The sequence below is a fragment of the Cyrtonyx montezumae genome, unplaced genomic scaffold, assembly GCF_038088225.1.
Source record: "Cyrtonyx montezumae isolate F1298 unplaced genomic scaffold, pur_monq_1.0 scaffold_25, whole genome shotgun sequence".
NCBI classification, from domain to species: Eukaryota; Metazoa; Chordata; class Aves; order Galliformes; family Odontophoridae; genus Cyrtonyx; species Cyrtonyx montezumae.
In genome coordinates this window covers 4,645,218-4,666,111 of record NW_027071992.1, presented here as the reverse complement: position 1 = coordinate 4,666,111, position 20,894 = coordinate 4,645,218, and the positions used below count along the sequence as shown (strand labels likewise).

Here is a 20,894-nt window from a genome sequence, read left to right as displayed (position 1 = left end):
GCGAACGGTTCGGGCGCCGCCAGGCAGCCCCTCGACCCCACTTCGGGAGCCCCCGTGTTCGCGGCCCCGGCACCGCCTTCCGCCGAGGCGGGTTGACGGGCAGTGACGAATGCCGCGGCGGCTCTGAGCCCGGCCCCAAGTCCGCCGTTCCCGTTGAGACGTCACAGCAGAGCGCGCATGCGCAGGGGTGATCGACGCCTGTTGTATCCGGCCGGCGCCTTTTTTTCTCCCCTCCCCTCCTCCCTCTCCCCAGCCCTCCCGCCCTCTCGGAGCCGCCGCGGTCTCTCTCCCGCCACGGCCGCCGTGCTTTCCTTCCCCGCCACCCCCGCGCGCCCGGCTGGCAGCGTTCTCGCTCGTCTAGGCTGCCCCATGAAGCGATGGCAGCAGCCAACTTCGGCAAGATCCAGATCGGGATCTACGTGGAGATCAAACGCAGCGATGGTCAGTGCGGCGGGGGGCCGGGAGGGGCCGGGCCATTGGAGTCGCCGCCGCGGGGCTGGGCGGGGAAGGGGCCTCGCGCCGGGCCCATTGTGTGCGCGCTGCCGGGGAGGGGCTGGGCTCGGCGCTGCGGTTGTCGGGGGAGCGGCGGCCGCCGGGCGCGGGGAGGCTGCGGCAGCGCGGGGAGGGGCGGGGGGTGAGGTGGGTGGGGGGGTTGGGTGGAGGGGAGGCGGTGTGGAGGTCCGGGGGGAGGGGGTGTGGGTGGGAGGAGAGGAGGAAGGTTCGGGGAGGGGAGGGGGTTCGGTGATGGAGTTCGGTGATGGAGGAGCCTGGCGTACGGAGAGAAGTTCGCTTTCGCTGTGGCTCGGAAAATGACAGCGCGGCGTGCGCTGCCATACGTGCCTGTGGACGCTGCCGTCGCCTGATGGAAGGCCTGGTGGTATTATTTTGGATGTGGTTAAAATATACGGGAAGTGCCTGCTGTTTTGTGCCCGTGGATGCCTGCTTCTCTGCTGGGATCCGGTGCTTTTCGTCTCGCCCGGCGTGCCCCGGCCGGAGCCCGCGTGGGGCTGCCTGAAGTCTGTATGATTGAAGGGTGCCGGGTCGCTGCCCCTGCCGGAATGAAGAGGGCTGAACGGGGAAGCTCAAGGCATGTCGGTCTTGTCTTTGGCTCTCTGATGTGAGTGGCAGTGTGTCATCCATTCCCAGCCACTGTGAGGTCTGAGACCTCCTAGCGCAGGGTGGGGTTCTGCCGCCTTCTTCTGGAAGATGTTTTATTCTGTGTTTGGGAGCTTCATAACAGCCAGATGTCATGAAGGACAGAAGAGCCAGAGGTGGTCAGCGTGGTTTTGTCATGAGGCAAAAACGAGCAGCAAGTCTTTGTGCAGCTTGTCTTTCCCATCTCCCATTGTACACTTCAACCCTACAAAACAAACAAAAAAACCCCAGATGTTCAATGTTAGCTGGATGCAGTATTAATCCAAGCCTTCAATTTGTGCTTGATGGCTTGTGTGTCACGTGGAGAATCTGATAGGTCTAATAGTTATTTGCATAACTCCTACAGAGTTCAGGAAGATTCACAAAACTCCCATCGTAGCAACTTGTACAACTGTTTTTCAAGGCCTTTGTCAATTTTTTCATATATATTACTGCCTGTTTTTGTGTCTTCTCAAAGATAAGGCATGGCAGTGCTTTGGTGTCTGTTTCTCTTTTTTCCTACCCTTCAGGTTTCTGCTCATTTCTGAAGCCAAAAGCATGAACTCTTAAACAGTAAATTGAACTTTCACTCCTACTGACAATTCACATCTTCTGCTGTATTGCTTACGTATGATATGGAATGTTTTGAATGTTACCCATCAGTAGCAGAGTAGGGGGTCATCATCTTAGCAGTTGTGCAAACTGTAGGGTTTTGAGTATTTGCATTAGTGTTCTCCTTGTGTGAGCAGCCACATTGCAGAATTGTACCGGGGTTAGCAGATCTTGGTTGTTGTGATATTTGCTTGCTTTCCATTGAGACTGATTCTGGTGATATTCATGTGGCATTGAAGAGGGTGTTTTGAGGCAAATACCGAAGGACAGTTCACACTAGATTGCATGTAGATTGCTTTGCTGTTCAGAAGGTAGGCTGTTACCAAGCTCGGCTGTGGTTGCACAGGCATTCAAGATTGATCTAGCTGCTTCTGAGAAAGAGTGTGTGCCTTTGCCAGTTCTGTTGTTCTTAACAGTCTCATTCATTGTTGCCAACATTTTTTTTCCTGATCTACTGAATTAATGCAATTAATACGTTACATTTTTGGATATGATAGTTTTCTGCAGGATTAGGGAATTCAAATGATTGTCAGATGGTCTGTGAGCTTGTAAGTATCAGGAAATGCATGGTTGGGAGAAAGAGGCAGTGATAACTTGTTACGGTCACACAATGTAAGACCATATAAAGTGGTCAGCTATTTTATAATCACCTTTGATACTGAATTTTATTATTTACTTCAGTATGATTTAAGGGTGTTACTTGAAATATTCTTTAGTAATCTGCTTTGGAAATGGAGAGAGCTTGTTCATTTTAGCTTGTGAATTGCCATTATCATGCTAAAGAGCTAGAGAGTAGGATGTATGGGTATTTTGCCTTGTCCAGAGATGCTTCTTTTTGAGGTGTAAATACAGACAATTGTGACGAATTCCCCTTGCTTGAAAAATAACTCATTGCTTTGCAAGTGAACCGATACTGCATCCTCACTTCTTTTGCATTATCCACATTATCTTGTGTGAATATATGTTGTTATGACACAAGAGCTGTGCCTGGCTTTTAGCCTTGTTGAATGCCGTACAGCTGGGTGCAGCCTATTCAGTGCCTTCCTACACTCCAGCACTTTAAAACTTCTGCCTAACTTGGTGTTGTCTGCAGACTTACTGAGGGTTCACTCCATCCTCTTATCAAGATCATTGATAAAAATATTAAACAGGATTGGCTCCAATACTGTGCCCTGGGAAACACTACTGGTGACCAGCTGCCAGCTGGATTTAACTTGGTTCACTAAGAAGATTCTTTGAGACTGGCTTACCAACCAGCTCTTATAAAACAGTATTGTCCAAATATCTGTCCAAATCACGAACAGTCAGTTTATCCAGAATATGTAAAGTGGAGATGTAAGCAGTGACAGATATCTAAGGGCCAAGATGGGGTTCATATGTAACAACGGAAGCTCAGCTTTTTTTGGGAGTGGCACGTGGTTCTTTGGCATCCAGAGGTTGGTTTATGATTGGGTACAGACATTATGTCACTGAAACCATCATTTGAGTGTGACTGCCAAGTATGATGTTGGAACAGTGGGTGCAAATGAATTGCTGGAGTGTGATAACATAGGCAGTGTGAACTGCTGATGTGAGAATTATCAGGCTGCTGTTGGTCTTGGATAATTGACTGGGTAGCTGTGTAGATGTATGGTCTTCAACCAAGCTGAACCTAGTAAGGGCATCTGTAGTGTTCACCAGATGTAGAAGTTCATTGGCTGTAAGCCATAATTTAAAATTGTACAGTTTTGAGGGAATTCATGGAAGATTTAAGATGCATTTGGCTGCTTGTTTAAAGCTTTGAGCTTTGCATTTATTATTTTTCTTTTGGGGAGTAACATTATTTAGAGTTTATTTTTTACTGTATCATTTACATTTTCTTCTCAATTCAGAGTAGGGAATGTATTTTTGTCCAGTGGATTGTCTAAGGAGAGTATCAGTGCAGCAGTTGAATTATACAGAGAGCTTGGTTCTTGATGTTTTTAGGGCAAAGCGTGGATGTGAAATCAATATGACACTTGGATCTTGATCCTTTTGTGTCAGTGCATGACTCCTCTGCTTTTACGATTACTCCTTGCTACCATATCTAAAAGATAGGATTTAAAATGACAGAGGTTATTTAAAAAAAAATAAAAAAAGCAATATATGTGCTTAAGAAAGAAGATCTTTATCAACTAAATGTTTACTGGTTTTATTTTTCTTTATGGGGTCTTACTGCTTGAGATCTTTTCACTGGATAAGTCATAGTAGTGGTACCTTAGAAGTTACTTATAAAACGACGATTCGTATTGTCACAAGCAACTTAATTTTAGCTGAATTACAAACTGATTGGATGGATGTCAGAATATAATCTTATGGCGCTTTACTGCTATGTCAGGACATTTAATGTTGTATCAGCCTAGAAGGGAGGCACCACAGTAAATTCTCTGCTGTATTGTTGGAAATCTTAACAAAACATTTCATTGAAAAAAACATTTTAAGTGGTGTGGCTTTCATACGGCATTGTGCTTACTTTTGACTGTTCTCTGCTGCTTGAATTTTTTCACTGTCCCATTCTGCTAGTAGATTGTATCTAAGTCAACTTTCAGTGTGTGACCAACAATCATTTTCACTTAAGCCCTGTTCTGTTTTAACCTTCTTCTTCCTGCCTTTCAGCATACACGAATTCAAATAAATTCTGGGACTTTTTTTCACCTGCTAATGAGTGATCATTTGTGTTTCCTTTCTAGGCCGAATTCATCAAGCTATGGTAACGTCCCTGAATGAAGATAACGAAAGCGTAACTGTTGAGTGGATTGAAAATGGAGATACTAAAGGCAAAGAGGTAAACTGAATTATTTTAGAACCTCAGTGTTTTTTTTTTTTTGTTTTGTTTTTAATGTGTAATCTTCGTGAATGTTGCTTTGGAATTTCCAGTGAGAAGGAAGATAAAAGACAAAACTTCATTTATTCAATGATTGTTTGGCTACATACTGTTTTGAAAGGGAGCTTTGGGGCAAACATTGTCTTCTGTTCTATTAAGTTTCACTTCCTGATCTTAGTGTCATTGCTTTTACATTGTGCTTTTTATTTATTGATTTTAAACTCAACTACGAAGGCTGACCTTGTTAACCCCTGTTTACAAGTAGAAAAATCAGATTTTTTGAGGAAGAGAATGAGTTGCATTTCAGACAGGGTATTTGTGAGAGTAGAAGATTAGAATTGCATTTTATTTTTTTATAGAATAACTGAACTACATTGTTTATGTAGATATGTAACTTATTTTTGGCAATAATTTTTTTAGGCTTTCGTGCTTTAAGAAACTATGTCTTTTTCTGTCTCAGTTATATTTTGTTGTTCCTTCTGAAAGTTTTGAATCTACTTAGCCTGTTCAGAGTGAGATATGGAGAAGCATCTAAGTAATAATTACACCTCAACAGTTCGATGAAAGCATGCAAAACAAAAAAATAGGAGAATGTTCTTGTGACTTCATTATCTGAGCTCATCCTTCTGGAGAAATAATCCATACAGTAATGACATCTTTGAAATGTCCAGACTCTGGAAATAGCAGTCTAGAAACAAAAAATATTTAAGGTCTTTAGGAAGCTGGATTTCAATGGATCCTAAGGTTACTAGTTCTGAGGTCTTCTTCTTCTTCCCACTGCTTAATTTTATGGCATTTTGAATGAAAAACTCTGAAGAAAAGAATAGGATATGTATCCTTGCATAGAAATATCCTTTTATTTTCGGGATAGTTGCAATTTCTTGTTTTTTTTTTTTCCACACAGTCTGAGAAATTTCAACTAACTAAGGTGTTTTTTTTATGCTATAGAATACTCTGCAGCACAGATTGTCAATTTTATGCAATAATGCTAGCTACTTCTCTTTTAGCTTTATCACACAATTGAATTCTGATTATCTGTTCACCATTATTATTTCATCTGTTTCCTGATGTCTGTATATTTCAACTAAGATGACAGCTAACACTTCTGATTTTTTTTGCAAGTTTGCATTGCGACATTTCCAGTTAAAGAATTGTGAATTACACTGAGATAAAACCTGTTGTGGAGTATTTTTGTTTATTTGGGATATGTTACGGGGTATGCTTTATTTATTCTCAAACACAATAGAAATGAATGTGATGAATTTGTTCTTAAACTCATAAATATTTTTTTAATATTTAAATAGATTGACTTGGAGAGCATATTTTCACTTAATCCTGATCTTGCAACTGAAGAAGATATTGAACCTAGCCCAGAAACACCACCACCACCAATTCCATCAGCCAAAGTAAACAAAATTGTTAAGGTTGGTAAAATGTATTCATACTGTAGTACAAGACTCATACATGTCTTGTTATGCTTAAATTTCTTCATTTGACTTTAGTCTGTGGAGCTACTTGTTAAATGTGTTCCACTTTTTTTTTCCCTGTGGTGAATGAGGTTTCCAAAGAGCACGTTAGGTAGAGAGGGAGTTGGGAACTAATACTTATAGCTAGCTCAAGGAAAAAATATATAAAAGGAGATAGTTTTCAAACTGTTTGTATAGTTCAAGCAGTCTTAATCCTAGGCTCTTCAGGGTTGGATTTGACAATAAACATCTCTCTGTGTTGTATTGCTGTTGTTATGCTGGAAGCCTAGCTGAGGCTTCAGTTTATGCTTTACATTATGAGGTGATCAAATATCAGAGATTTCTGTCTTTATAGTGTCGACGGAGTGTGGTACCTGTTAAGAATGACGTCCCTGCCAGAGATAATAGAGGTAAATATTATATCTTTCCATTTCAAGGAAGCAAAGAATATGGCCATATTTTAACTTGGAGCTCTTCTAAAGTTCTTTAATAGTTCTGTACTTCTAATTCATTATATACTCATGTGAGAATGTGAAAGACATCGTGCATCATTCCTAGAATTAATCCTATGTGTATTTAGGAATGGATACTGTATGAATAATATATACGTGCAAGGTTAAGGAACTTAGCAGCAAGAAAGTTAAGGTAAATAAAATGAAGGTGCAAAAATTTGAAGTTAACTGTGGTACATTAAATGACACATGGACTTTTACAATTGAAAACACCATCAGTTTGCTTCAGCTTGATTTTTCCATATACTACAAGTAGTGCACTTAAAATTCTTTCAAGTTTTTGGCTCAATTATCTAACAGTTAATAGTGAAAAATCTCCAAAACCCACAAAAATCTCACAGGAGGATAGATGCAATTAGGTATTAGATGAGTACAGATACAATGGATTTGTAATGTGGAAAGGAATAGTTATTGCCTATTGTTTTCATTTTCATGTCTGTTGTGAGCATGATTTACTTGATCTGGTAATGGTGATCATTCTTTCAAACATTAATTTAGTATCATTAGTTCAAACTTGATTCCATTTCATTTGTTTAAACTTGTTATTCAAGCGGGCTTGCATATCTTTGCAAGAGTTTAGACTCTTTGGGTATGCAGTAGAGACCACTTCCTGAATTCTGCCTTTTGTCTTCAGGAGTGGAAACTAAATCAGAAATATCATAAGGAGAAAATAGCTTTTCAGTTGTTATTTTCAAGGTAATATAGTCTACACTTGTGACATCTAGACTGGCTCTCCTCATGTGTGCACAAATTGTCATTTGTAGTGAATGCTCTGTTCAGTATGGAGTAACACTGCAAGTTGCGTTTTAGCAGGTACTGTGCATCTTACTATTTGCAGAATACTTAAGGATTAGTTCTTTGGTCTTGTAATTAAGCTTTCCTTGGCATACTGTCTTGTTAAGTGGAATTATTTCATGGTGTAAAGTAGATCTATCATATTTGCAAGTGATCTGGGAGTTTCTGTCTGTTCCTTTTGAATCTGTTTCCACGATTATCTCCATGTTGTACAATGTGCTGGCTTTTGGAATGTCATCTCTAAGTTATTAATCAAAACTGTTACCTTCAATTTCATGCTCTTCTGGCAGAGCTTATTACTAGCATGTACAAGAAACAACCTGCTAGCATGTACAAGAAGCAACCAAGCTGAAGCAGAAGTGCTTGGAGCCACTCTTCAACAAAATATTCAGCTCTTCTGGAGAGGCTTGCATGCTCACTACTCATACTGCATTCACTGGGAAGAGATAACATTGTACCATTAGAAACTGGCACTCTTATCATATATGGAATCAATGCACAAATTTAGGTAGTCATACCCCTTTCAAATGGATCTCAAAAAAGTGTGTTTCTTTCACTTGTAAATTGAGCTGCACTTGGCTGCCTTTCACTTGTATCTCTTTACTTCTCCAGATACTATAGGTTCAGTGAGGTGAGACTATTTTTTAATTTCTTAAGAATGTGAAACTGTGGGTCTGTTTTCTTGATGGATTTTTGATATTCTCACAATATAAAGAAAATTGCAGCTCTAAAGAACCACATGTCTCCAAGAATATTCTTCATTCTGTGTACATAATAAGTTGTACAAATTCTGCAGTAGAGTATGTGATGATTTGCAAGGGCAGCATAGGTACTTCGTAATTTGTTGTCTTGGTGTATCAGAGAAATAGTATCCATCATCTGAGGAAAAAATAAACTGAGTAGGAATTGGAAGAAGGGCTCAGAAAAACATTGGTGCAGATAAAAGAGAAAAAAAATGATTAAACGTTTAAACTGAAGCAAATGATCAGCATCCATGTTATTGATTGTTATAGAAATGAGACAAAATTGTTGTACACCAGCTTGAAACATTCAAGAAAAGTGTAGATATGGCCCTGAGGGACAGAAGTTAGTAGTCAGTATTGGTGAGTGGTTGGACTAGGTGATCTTAGAGATTAGATTTTCCATCTTAATGATTCATCGATTCTATCGATTTTCTCTAAAAAAGAAGTCTGCATACTTACCGTCTTTAATAACAGACTTTCATGTATATATGTGTATATCTCATTTCCATCCAATTCTCAGTAAACTGTCTCAAAAGAGGCCATGTTTTACCTTATCATAATAAAATTTTTCAAAGTTGGATAGATAAGATTTTAACATCTGGATCAGATTTGTTCATTTCTTTTGCAGTGTCTGTTTCTGCACGTGCACGACCCACTCAGCTTCCTGAACAGTCTTCTTCCTCACAACAGAATGGTACTGTTTCAGATATATCTCCAGTTCAAGCTGCAAAAAAGGAATTTGGACCCCCTTGTATGTAAACTGTATCTCAAGGATTCTTTCATTACATGTACATTCTCTTGGATTATGTTCCTGTTCACAAAGGACAAATGGTCTGTAGGCGTCCTTACGAAGCTTTTTCAGAGCACAATGGCTAAACAAGTGTTGAGTTTTGTCATAGGAGGAATTTGTTCTTCTTTTATCTTCTGTTACCTTTTATCTTTTTATTGTCACATCACAGATGTTTTTTATTGTTGTTTTCTTTTTGTTTTACATTTGTCTGGACTTAATTCAAACCAAGAGATCACATATACTTGTCCAAATGTTTTTTGAGGATCGCTTTCCTTATATTCTTGTTTTTTTAATTACTGTCCCATTTCCATTCATTCGTTCGATAAATTTTAGACACTAAATTGCTATAAATGTGCTAACCCCGATTTACTTGTAAAAACAGTTTATATAAATAAATACTTAGCAGTTATTGATTAATTAATGTAATTGAAATGTAGTGTAAATACTGATCTGTTGAAGCACACTGAAAATATTTTAAATTATATCATTTTCTCTAAGCACGTAGAAAATCTAATTGTGTAAAAGAGGTTGAAAAATTGCAAGAGAAACGTGAAAAAAGAAGGTTACAACAGCAAGAACTTAGAGAAAAAAGAGCTCAGGTAGGTATGTTTAGCCTAGGTTATACATTTTTTCTTCAGTAGTTTTTATGAACTGTGATAATCCTGAAGTTAAATGTTTTTTTTTCCTCCTACTCACAAATTTAATACATCATTTTGGTGTGTATTTGCATTGTTCCAGTAACTTATTATTTAGACAGTTTTCCCACTCTTTTTCTTCCAGCACAAATAATTATGTGCAGTTACTTACCTTTCCACATGTTATTTAAAAATCGAATGCCGATGATATGTATTTCTTAAGGATAATGATAAAAATCATCAAACTTTTTGCTTGAGATATTACAACAGTATGATAAATTGTTCTTTATGATCTTTTATGCTTTGTTGGAGAAGTAATTAAGGCTCAAGTTTGAACAGTGTGGATTTTTTTGTTTTGTTTTTTACTTCTTTAAACCTGTCTGTGACTTTATAGTTCAGCTTTGCATCATACAGGCAGCTTGGAAGCAAATTTTTAGAAACTTCTGTGGAAGAGATGAAGTTGCTAATCTTGTGAGGAAAAAGACTCCTAATGTTACAGGTGTGAAAAGAATACACACCATTCGTTGCCAATAGTAAGGAGTTCATGGAGCAAGCAGTAAATGAGCAGAACAGCGCAGGGCAGCCAGGAGTCTCCGCTCCACCAGAGGCACGCAGCTGGGGCCTCCCATCCCCTCTTTTTATTGTCTCATCTCTGCATTTGTGTTTTATCTTTCTCTTCCTGGGCTGCGCTGGCTGTTATTTGGGGGTCATTCTCTGCCTCCTGATGATCAAGATGATGAAGGCCGTAGTCCTCTTAGCTCTGATCACGCGCACTTAAGAGGAGATTTTCACTTATTTTTCTTTTGCAGTTTCTTACAAGGTCACTGTTAATATACTTTTCATTGTCCAGGTGTTAGAACTAAACGCTGTGGCTCCAATTTGCACAGACTACAAACAAAGTTTTTAGACAAAATATTTATATATCTATTTTGAGACTTCTACAAACTACATAGTTCTCATGAAAAAACACTGAAAAACACATCTGTCTCGAGTCGGTTTGATTAACAAGTACAGAACTTACTTTTATCACACTAATATTAAATGACTTTCTGTCACAGTACCATAAAAGCTTCAGGAAAAGTAGTAGTGTAATCTTGTTGGCAGGCTTGTATGTGCTAGTCTCCCTGAAGTGCAGTACTGATCTGCTGCTGACATAAGTAGCACCACTGAGTAAACAATTCAGCTAATTTACTTCATGCTTTTGTGATGTTTTTAAGCTGACCTAAAAGGACTCTTGCTGAACTCATGTTTTCTAATTTCCCTTCACTTAAACAAATACAGAACATAACTGTGTTATGTTTACAAATATATGTGAGGAACAAATAATTTTTATTTTATAACTTAAAAATTCTTTGACATGGTGCTAAAGCTAAAATTCTCTTTTTATTATTTGTGAAGACACTCTGACTTCTGGATGAGGAAAATCTAGTTGTCTTGTTGACCTGTCTGCATCTGTGCTTTCTGGTGCTTTGTTCATTCTCTTGTGAAATACAGTGATAATTAAGAGCCATTGTCTTCTATTGGACATTATTTTTAAGTACAGTTAGAAGAATAATTAACCCCTGTGCAGTGCTTTCTGAAAGTGCCTATGCCTCTTCCATAACCAGCTGAGCTTCAGAAAGGGTTTTAGCTCATGTGTGATGAGCCATGCAAAGCTCAGTAAAGTATGCGGACCAGAACTAGCTGAGTATGGCATCAGTACAATGTCTTGAAACTATAAAAAATGACAGGAAATGTAGATAAGCGTTTCTGCAGCCTGCTCAGCTTATTTGCTTTGGCTTACCAAGGTTTAGGCTCCATACACAAGCTTTTTCATGTCTTTTTGGTGTGCTACTCGTGGTTCCAGGTTTAGGAATCGGAGGACTTGTGTGCGTGGATGTAGCATATTATGTAACCTTGGGATTGTTTTTACTTCTTGGAGCTTTCTGTCGCTGTTCACTTCCAAGTCACTGTTACCTCAGGACCAGTAGTAGGATCAAACTTTAATCAGATCTGTTTGGAGCAGCCAGAGTACCTGCACTGTTTTGTGAAGCATAATAACATGAATAATAGTCAGCTCACTTGTTAGCTGTATAGCCTTGTCTCAGAAGTGTTGACTGTACATACTAAATAAATAGAAGTTATATGACTATTTTCCTTTACATTCAGTAAATTAGCTACATTAGTTAATGTTTCTTTATAACTAAATACAGAAGGTATTGAAATATGTCAATTTGGGGAGAAAAATGTAAGAAATTCTCTTGCTTACTTCTGTAGGATGTTGATGCTACAAACCCCAACTATGAAATTATGTGTATGATCAGAGATTTTAGGGGCAATTTGGATTATAGACCACTGACAACTGCTGATCCTGTAAGTACCCAGGCAATGTAGAAATGTTTTATTCTTTTGTATTTTTTCTTTTTGTTTTTAATATTTTCAGTGTATTAATGTACTTTTGTCTGTAAACATGAAAAATAAGTAGCTTAGTATTTATTAGTGTTCTTTATCACATGTGTTTGTTTGTTCTAGATTTTCCTGGAATACTAAGGGGTATACGCAATACCCTTAAGCTTCCCAGAAAAACCTCACCAAATATGAAAAATTCTGATTATTTTATATATAATTGATATATTTGGTATATAATTGAAGTATTTTAATATTTGATTTTTCAAGCTGATGAAGGCCTTTGATTTGCATTTAAATTGCATTATCAGATCTCTGTGATCTGTGACCAAACTCAGAGATTGTTGCAATTTCCGTCAATAGTTTATCCACCCTATTACAGCTGGATTTGCTTGTTGTCTTGCATTGTATGTACTACATTGTATTACGTGTACCAGGTACCCTACAGCATCAGACTGTGCAGAGAATTTGGTTATTTTCAGTGCATGGTTCTCGTTTGTATGACTCACGGTCTTTGAAATTTCTCTTCATTTAAAAATTGGTTAATTAACTCATAAATAGAAGTTAACACATCCTATAGCTGGAACTTAGATATAATTCACTGAAACTTTCTTTCCTTTGTAGATTGATGAGCACAGGATATGTGTTTGTGTACGAAAACGACCACTTAATAGGAAAGGTATGATCTTTCAAGATTTTGCAAAATTCTCTGTAAAGCTTCTTCTGAGTGTAATATTCTTTGTAGTGATGAGATTTAAAATGCTGATCAAAAGTGAAACTAATATACAAGAAAAAATGTGTGAGGGATCCAGACAATATATAGATTTATCATAACCTGGATAAAGAGAGGAACGACAGTAACTTAGAGTCACAGAAGCTGTATTTTTTTCCAAGGTCATCACAGTGTGTTTAGTTGGTCTGGAAATTAATTCTGCGATAATTTCTTGAGCATGCTTACACTGTATTGGTATCACTATTCTTTTAAGTTATCCTTTAAGTAATCTCTTGATCAGTGAGCTACTTGGTGAAAGGCTTTTTTGCCCATTTTAATATGTGCATTTTTTATACTTTCAAGTGGTCTTTAATAAAACACTGAGGAAACAGTTCAAGTGGTGCCTAATATTGATGTTCTGTGATGTCTTAAGACACTCAAGGGTATCCAGGACATTCTAGTAGAGCTTGTGGATTATGGACAGACTGGAGATTCATATCTCCTGTAATTGCAGCTTAGGTCTGAGCAAATATGCTGAGGTATACAAAATGTCACTAAACACCTAGTTTTAAGTACTGTAATTTCTCTAGTGGTGTGTTTATAGATACGTATGTACAGTATTACAACTTACTTCTTGCTTATTAGGCTGTAGTCAAAATTCCCCAAACTGATTAGATTTTCAAATCTAGTTAAATCTTTGTGTTCCTATCAAGTTCTTAACTATCAACATTACAGATGTTTCTGGACTGGGAGTTATCTAAGTTCAGCAGTAATTTAAGCTGATTTTCATCTTGAAAGATATTTCTTTCTTTCTTTCTCTTTTTGTTTAGGACTCAAAGAGCACCACACTTGGTTTGAAACAATGTAGGGTATATTTAGTATTTTTATACTGTCAAAACTGTACTTTGAGGTTTATTTGGAGGAAGCATTTCCAGAGGGATAGAGGAGAATTACATAGCAAAGTAAAACATGATGTCAGTGTATAGTTTAGGTGCAATTTTTTTTCTTTTATTGATCTGAAGGGAATTTGTCATCCTAAAAACTGTTCAGTTCAAACTATTTTTCATAAAGAATATTATATAAGTATCCAGTACACAGTCATCACCTTTATCTGCACAGAGGTTGCACAAAATGAAATTATAGTAAATGACAGCAAATTGTTACAAGAAAAAAGCTAGGATTCTGAAGTTGGATTGGAAACTGCATAAGTTGCATACCTTAGGTATGTGATTGTAAGCTATTAAGAAAACATTTCTGAGGAGTTTTTAGGAGGATGAACAGCGAAGCAAAAGGCAAGTTGGCACTGAAGTAATTTTGCATTTTTAAGAACAAGCTTTACAAAAAAAAAAGGCATTAATGAGTTAATTATGCAAAGGAAGAGTCAGAGAGGTAATCCAGTACCTCCATGACACAATCTTCTGAAAATGTGTATTCTATTTTTGAAAGTTCATAAGAAGCAGTATTTCTTATGTGATGTTTTTAAATAGCAGTGTGAAAAAAATCAAAGAAATTTGAGTACAGTCCACGGAAGAGAGGGAAAAAAAATTGTATTCTTTCTTATTTCATTAACAACATGTCAAAGATGTTACCTTTCCCTTTCCATCTTCTGTATTTTGAATTTCTGTATGATGTTGAAATCTGGTAATAGAAATCAAGCATGCAGGCATAATTGTCACTATAGTCTTCAGGTTTTCACAGTGCAGGTCATTTTGTGAACTGACTTTGCAGAAGTAAGTCTTTGGGTTGATATTTTATTTCAGTGAGGTATATTTACAATTGAGAAATGTATTGTGGGTTTCATAAACAGTGTTCCAAATTTTCATCAACAAGGAATGTAGGTTATTAAAGCTGTGAGGAGATAAATGTCTAATTACAAACAGTTCTTTAGGAAATAACAGCTTTTGACTGCTCTAGTGAAAAAGCTGTTTATTTAGATAATGGACCTTCATATATCCATTTCTACTGGTGTTCTTCATGTACTGCACAATAATTACATTTTACTTTATTGTAGTGCAGTTGAAATTTTGATTGTACTATGACTTGAGTGCATTCTTGTGTTGGTGTGTAATGTCATGAAGTGGTAACCATTGTACTATTTGATCAATGTGTTAGCTGATGAAAAGCTTCCTATCTAGTTGTGTAAAACTACATCTAATTATTGAACTGCATGGCTTAAGAAATTTTATGTAGAAGTGCAAGTAGGACACATTAGTGATCCTGACTGTGTATACACAAAGGATCTTTTTTTGTGCGTATGTCATGGACCACTGGGTTCTCTATATTTTGCTGAGTTTTATTTCTAAAACAACAATTAACCATAAACTGTGGTGTTGCTTAGTAATTATAACCTGGGAACTCACTATTGAAGTCGCATCTAGATGGCTTTTGTTCATTCCTAGTGATAGAAAGCATCATTAGCATTTTCAGTTTCTGGTTGCAAGATAAATTACTGTAACATACTTTTTTTATATGTTTACTTACTATAACATCTTAATTTAGGAAAAAGAAAATGACAAAGTCTAAAAATAAAGATGATTCTTTTAAGGATGTTAATTTCTTTTTTGTATGTTGGACAGTCCAATTAGTAGCTGCACTGTCCAGTTTCTCCAGAGAACTTACTTATAAAAACACTGTATGACAGTAATCTGCAAAAGAGTAAATAAGCCTTGGTAAAAGAACACAAATCCATGGAAAACACTGTTATAGAATACATTACGGACTATAATTGATTATCTTTCTTACCAACTTTATAACACTTTTCATTAATTTCTCACTATCGATAGCATGATTAGGCTTCCAAAATGAAACTTTAATTAGCAAGTAGCTGTCAATTTCACTGTTGTTATTTAGAGTAGCTGTTTTTTCTGATTGTTGCAAGTTAAATGTATCCATTTCACTTATTTTTTAGAAACTTTAATGAAAGATCTTGATGTAATAACAATTCCTAGCAAGGATGTTGTGATGGTACATGAGCCAAAACAAAAGGTGGATTTAACAAGATACCTAGAAAACCAAACTTTCCGTTTTGATTATGCCTTTGACGAAATGACTCCTAATGAAATGGTCTACAGGTATGTGTATGCTTCTTTTGTGAATCTCTTTTTCTCATTTATTCACTGTGTCAGTAACTGTGGGCTTACTCTGACACTTGACTCTTATTCTATTATCAAATACATATTTTCCTACTTCTATTCTTTTACCTATATACTTGAATATAATTCTGCTTGTGCTGTGTTTTTCATCTTCAATGTCATCTCCACCTCTTTTGACCTTACTTCTGTTCCCAGTCCTTTTCCAAGCCCTGCCTTGCAAGGCTCTAGCCTGTATTGCCTGCCTTCTCAGCCAGTGAATGTTTTTAACAACTTCATTGCTATCCATCTGTAAGCAGTCATTTCTGTTTCTGTCACTAAACATACTTTGTGTGAACACCTGGAAGAAGTTTACAGTGTATTACAAATGCTCTTACCGTTTTGTTTTGTTGGCTTTTTTTTTTTTTTGTAGAGGTGACCCTCTGTTAGGTTACTCCTTGCTTTTTCAAGATTTTCTTGAAGTAACTGATAGGCAGCTAGAAGTAGGGACAGTAACGGGGTGTGTTTTGTTTCTATTGTGATGAGCTTAGTTGGACCTCTTCTTGAGCCTTTTTCTCAGCGTACATGACTTCAAGATATTAAGAATCACAGTGTTGTTTTGGCTGCTTGTCTTATAAAGTATATCTTAGAAAAAGAAATAACAGCATTTTTTTGTATTGGCTAAACCTATGTATTTATCTGTTTTACTGTCCTTCTTACACATCTTCTAATGCTATCATCTTCAGAAATGTTGGGGAGATACAAACTCCATATAGTAAGCTTTGCTGTGTTGCATTATTAAAATGAGGATTTTTTTTCCCCTGAGAGTTTAAAGAAGGATAATATTGTTGTATATTTTTTGTTGTGTGTTGAACAAATAGGAGACACTCTTTAGGTTTTGTATAATTTCTTAAGGGTATTTTAATGTGTTAGAACTCCGTTAGTCAATTAGAGATATTCTTTGTCTCTCAGGGTACAGCGCCAGTTTTGTCCCTTCTTCCCTTAAGGTGTACACTGACCCTGTAGTAGAGTAATCTGTACATCCGTGTACAGTATAATCTGTATTTCTGTTTCTTATGTTCTTTTTTTTTCCTTCCAGATTTACAGCTCGACCACTAGTGGAGACCATATTTGAAAGGGGAATGGCCACTTGTTTTGCATATGGGCAAACAGGCAGCGGAAAAACCCATGCAAGTATTTCTTCTACATGTTGGCAATATGTTTTGTTTCTTTTTCATTAAATTCTATGAATAACAAAGATATAAGTCACAGTTCTGTGACTTTTAATCATATTTATTTTGGTGTTTGATTTTCTTATTTTTTATTTAATATAGACTATGGGTGGTGACTTTTCAGGAAAGAACCAAGATTGTTCAAAAGGAATATATGCACTTGCAGGTGAGATTTTATGGCTTGTTGGCTTTTCTCAAGCAAGTTGAGATCAGTGTATTTTCTTATATTTTCTACTGTCTTTGGTACAAACATGAAGAGTCTGCTTATTTTGCATTATAGCAAAGCTTTGGTAACATTGGAACTTGTTCCTAGATCTCTAGTTTTTACATGGTCAGATAAAGGTACAGTGTTTCAAAAACTATAATAAAGATTATGATTAATTTAGTTTACTACTTGGGGCCTTCAACTTCCTCCATTGTAATCTGGCAGTATAAACTGTAGTGTCTTAAGCTTGGTTGAGTTATCCTATCTGTTTTATTCTCAAATTAAGAGAAATGCTGGCTGTAATGAACTAATGAGAATTAAACGAAAATACATACCTAAATTTTATTTTACTTTGGAAATATATTCACAGCTCGAGATGTCTTCTTAATGCTAAAGAAACCAAACTATAAGAAGTTAGAACTTCAAGTATATGCAACTTTTTTTGAGATCTACAGTGGTAAGGTAAGGAGGTACTTTTTCCCATCTAAATTTTGAGTTTGTTTTGAAATTATTGGGTTTTTATCATCCTGCATACTTCATTTAAAATGTTTCAACGGTTTACGGGTAGGTTCGCCCCGGTTCCGTGACAATTGGTGCGGGGGACCCACAGACCCACGCCCCAAGAAAGGGGAAGGGGGAAAGGGAAGAGGGAGATGGGCCTAGGAACAGAACAGAGGCAATGATCTGAGGAGGAAAGCTAATTTACTAAATAGATATCGGAAAGCAAAATAACACAATATAATACAATATAATTGGAATTGAAGCTAATAAATCAAGTAAAATGAGCAAGAGAGAGTGGCCTTCGGTTTATCGGACTTACGCTAACGCTGAAGGCGGACGGCAGCGAGCACCCACTGCTGAGTCCATCCCAAAGGAAAGAGAGTGTCCCGTGACCGCAGACAGTTTTTATCTTTCCCTCTGAGCAGGAAAATGTAAAAATATGAAGTGACACAAAGTCCTCTGGGGAGTGTAGTTCTTTTCTTCTGAGACAGGTACACCCAGAACTATCAATGATCCACAGAGCTGGACCATTAACTCTTTAACTCTAAATGCACTACATGATGTTATGATGTGGAATACCAGTACCAAAAATCATAAAACCATGACAATTAGTTACCCTTCCTCAGACATATTTTGCTATGGGATTTGAAACAAATGCCTTTTAAAATTAATTCCTCTTCCACTGCTATATTTCTCTCTTCCTTTCCATAAGGTTTTTGACTTGTTGAACAGGAAAACAAAATTGAGAGTGTTAGAAGATGGTAAACAGCAAGTCCAGGTGGTTGGATTACAGGAACGAGAAGTCAAATGTGTTGAAGATGTTCTTAAGCTTATTGAAATAGGGAACAGCTGCAGGTATCTTCCATAGCTTCTACCAATTTTTCATTGTAAATTAATGAATTAAGACACCTCTTGTTATTTTCTGTCTCTGCATAATGATGACTTTTTAAAAGGCAGTGGGTTTTCTGAAAATGTGGTCTTCAAGAAGTAGGTCTACCTGCTTTTTGTATAAAGATAGTTTAGACTTTCCCACTTAGAAAACACTGCTCTTTCTCTCTACAATATGTGAATTGTTTGCCTTTATGTAACCAGCTTAGTGACTTAAATTCACATTGTTTGAAATCTGGAACACTGCCAGATTCTTCCTTTCTAAAAAGGCCTTTATGTGTAGTGACAGAGGTTAAGCATAAAATGATATTTTTTGTTAAAATGTAATTTCATTCTTTTTAACATTAGTCTTTCACATGGGCTGCTGCTTGATCAGATTAAAAAAAAATGCCATTGGCAATTTTGCATGTAAGCTCTCCTGTTGTCTGGAATAAGTAATTCATTTATTCTTGTGTTTAAGATGAAGGTAAAATACTAAAAATCTTCAATTTCTTTTTGGAGGTGGAGGGAGAGGTGCAACTGTATAATTACATCAGAGTATTAGAATTATATCTCTAGTGTCTATCAGCGTGTTAGACACGCTGCCAATGTATGTAAGAAGGTACAGGACTCTGCATTGAAAACAGGTTGGTTACTCTGGAAGTAACACCTCCTATTTGTTTCCATGGAAAAAACAAAGATACAGAGAGCCCAATAACACTACTTGGTAGAGCACATTTTCAGCTTCAAAGCGCTGTTTTCCAACATAGTCACCCCCACAAGCTGTACATTTTTGCCAGCAATGAACAAGATCTTACAGGCCACGCTCATAAAAATCTGCTTGGCCATCTGGAACATGGCTTGTCTTTCATGTCACTGTTGCCGCTGCTGAAACACACCACCCACCACCTTACTGTACTCATATCCACTGCCTGGTCTCCAACAACATTCAGCAAAAGTCAGTGAATGTCAGCCATTTTTTCTGCATGGAGGAATTTGATGCATACCTTTGGTTCGTCTCCACTTCCATGTTGGACAGCATTTTGTCAGACTGCCCTGTCCTGCCATCTGTCAATGGCAACAAAATCTAATGAAATCCTGATAGAAGGTTCAACCTCTACTGCCATAGCACCAACATTGGCCCCTGATATTGTGTGCCAACAGAATAAAATAGGAGGCATTACTTTCAGAACAGCTCTCATACATGTATTCCGTATACCATATATATACTATATATATATCATGTATGGTCCTTCACATCTTTGTAAGTTTCTCTCTTCTCTCCTTTTGTTTGAAGGACATCTGGTCAGACATCTGCGAATGCACATTCATCTCGAAGCCATGCAGTGTTTCAGATTATTCTCCGAAGGAAAGGGAAATTGCATGGTAAATTTTCTTTGATAGATTTGGCTGGAAATGAAAGAGGAGCAGATACTTCCAGTGCAGACAGGCAGACGCGACTGGAAGGAGCTGAAATTAACAAGAGCCTTTTAGCACTCAAGGTAACTGAAATGTTTCCACTGCATTTGAGTAGATGGAAGTTTTCTAAATAAAATAGCAATGACCATTAAAACAGGTGTTCTTGCAGACTTTGCTTGACTATATTGTCTACTGATGTGACAGGTAAAATAGTGCACTGATTTTTCCTGTGAATGCCTGAAGGAACACCTGGTCATTACTGAATAGAAACATATCAGAAACTTGTACTATCAAGTTTTCATGTAGTTTAAAACAAAAACAAACAAAACCACCTGGAATTTGAAGACTTCTCCCAATTTAGATATACGCTGGATAAGATGTGAGGAGAGTTAACTTACATTGCCACTTGAATTCTGAAATGCTAACTGGAAATATTCAAACTCATCTCAGTATATTGTGGGTCTGTGTGTATCTATATATATATATTTTATAATAAAAGCATGAAATGATATCTATTTACTGTTATTAATTAGTTTTCTAAGGAGAAAAGCACCACAACAGCAGTATATCCAGAAAGAACTAGCAGATGGGTTCAGTTAATTCTTCAACAGTGGGACCTGTTTTTGACTACTATCCATATTAAATTATGTGGTACAGTTCTGTATTTTCTTAGATGTCATCAAGAAATGTTTAAATATTCCATTTTTTTTTGTGCTTTACAGTGTTCTGAAGGAGTTCAGTCTAAATAATAAATAAAAAAAAAATTTTTGTTCCAACTGTGGAGGTGGCAGCATTGAATGTCCCAGAACTTGTCATTTAGTTATGTTTATGTTTACTTCTTTCTGCTCCAGCATTGTGGATTTATATGAATAATCTAAACACAAAAACTTTGTTCCTATTGTATTATCTCCAATATAAACTTGGGAGAAGTATATGCTCTAAACAGATTTTGCAAAACACAGAATTATAGTATCTC

The 20,894-nt window shown here is 37.2% G+C and overlaps 1 protein-coding gene across 4 annotated transcripts in view; it reads left to right on the top strand.

The window, feature by feature from the left end:
• The first annotated feature begins 203 nt into the window (after window positions 1–203).
• KIF2A (kinesin family member 2A) overlaps window positions 204–20,894 on the top strand; it is a 33,542-nt gene continuing 12,851 nt past the window's right edge. For 2 of the 4 annotated variants that reach the window (XM_065739785.1, XM_065739783.1), the window contains exons 1-14: window positions 204–441; window positions 4,455–4,549; window positions 5,893–6,012; window positions 6,410–6,464; window positions 8,733–8,798; window positions 9,393–9,493; window positions 11,786–11,881; window positions 12,539–12,593; window positions 15,535–15,697; window positions 16,794–16,884; window positions 17,029–17,092; window positions 17,502–17,593; window positions 18,345–18,487; window positions 19,797–20,001. In XM_065739785.1, the coding sequence (XP_065595857.1) occupies window positions 378–441; window positions 4,455–4,549; window positions 5,893–6,012; window positions 6,410–6,464; window positions 8,733–8,798; window positions 9,393–9,493; window positions 11,786–11,881; window positions 12,539–12,593; window positions 15,535–15,697; window positions 16,794–16,884; window positions 17,029–17,092; window positions 17,502–17,593; window positions 18,345–18,487; window positions 19,797–20,001 (1,410 nt within the window). In that variant the 5' untranslated portion in view covers window positions 204–377. Of the gene's footprint in view, window positions 442–4,454; window positions 4,550–5,892; window positions 6,013–6,409; window positions 6,465–8,732; window positions 8,856–9,392; window positions 9,494–11,785; window positions 11,882–12,538; window positions 12,594–15,534; window positions 15,698–16,793; window positions 16,885–17,028; window positions 17,093–17,501; window positions 17,594–18,344; window positions 18,488–19,796; window positions 20,002–20,894 lie in introns of all 4 variants that reach the window. The other 2 variants (XM_065739784.1, XM_065739782.1) reach the window with 1 other exon arrangement.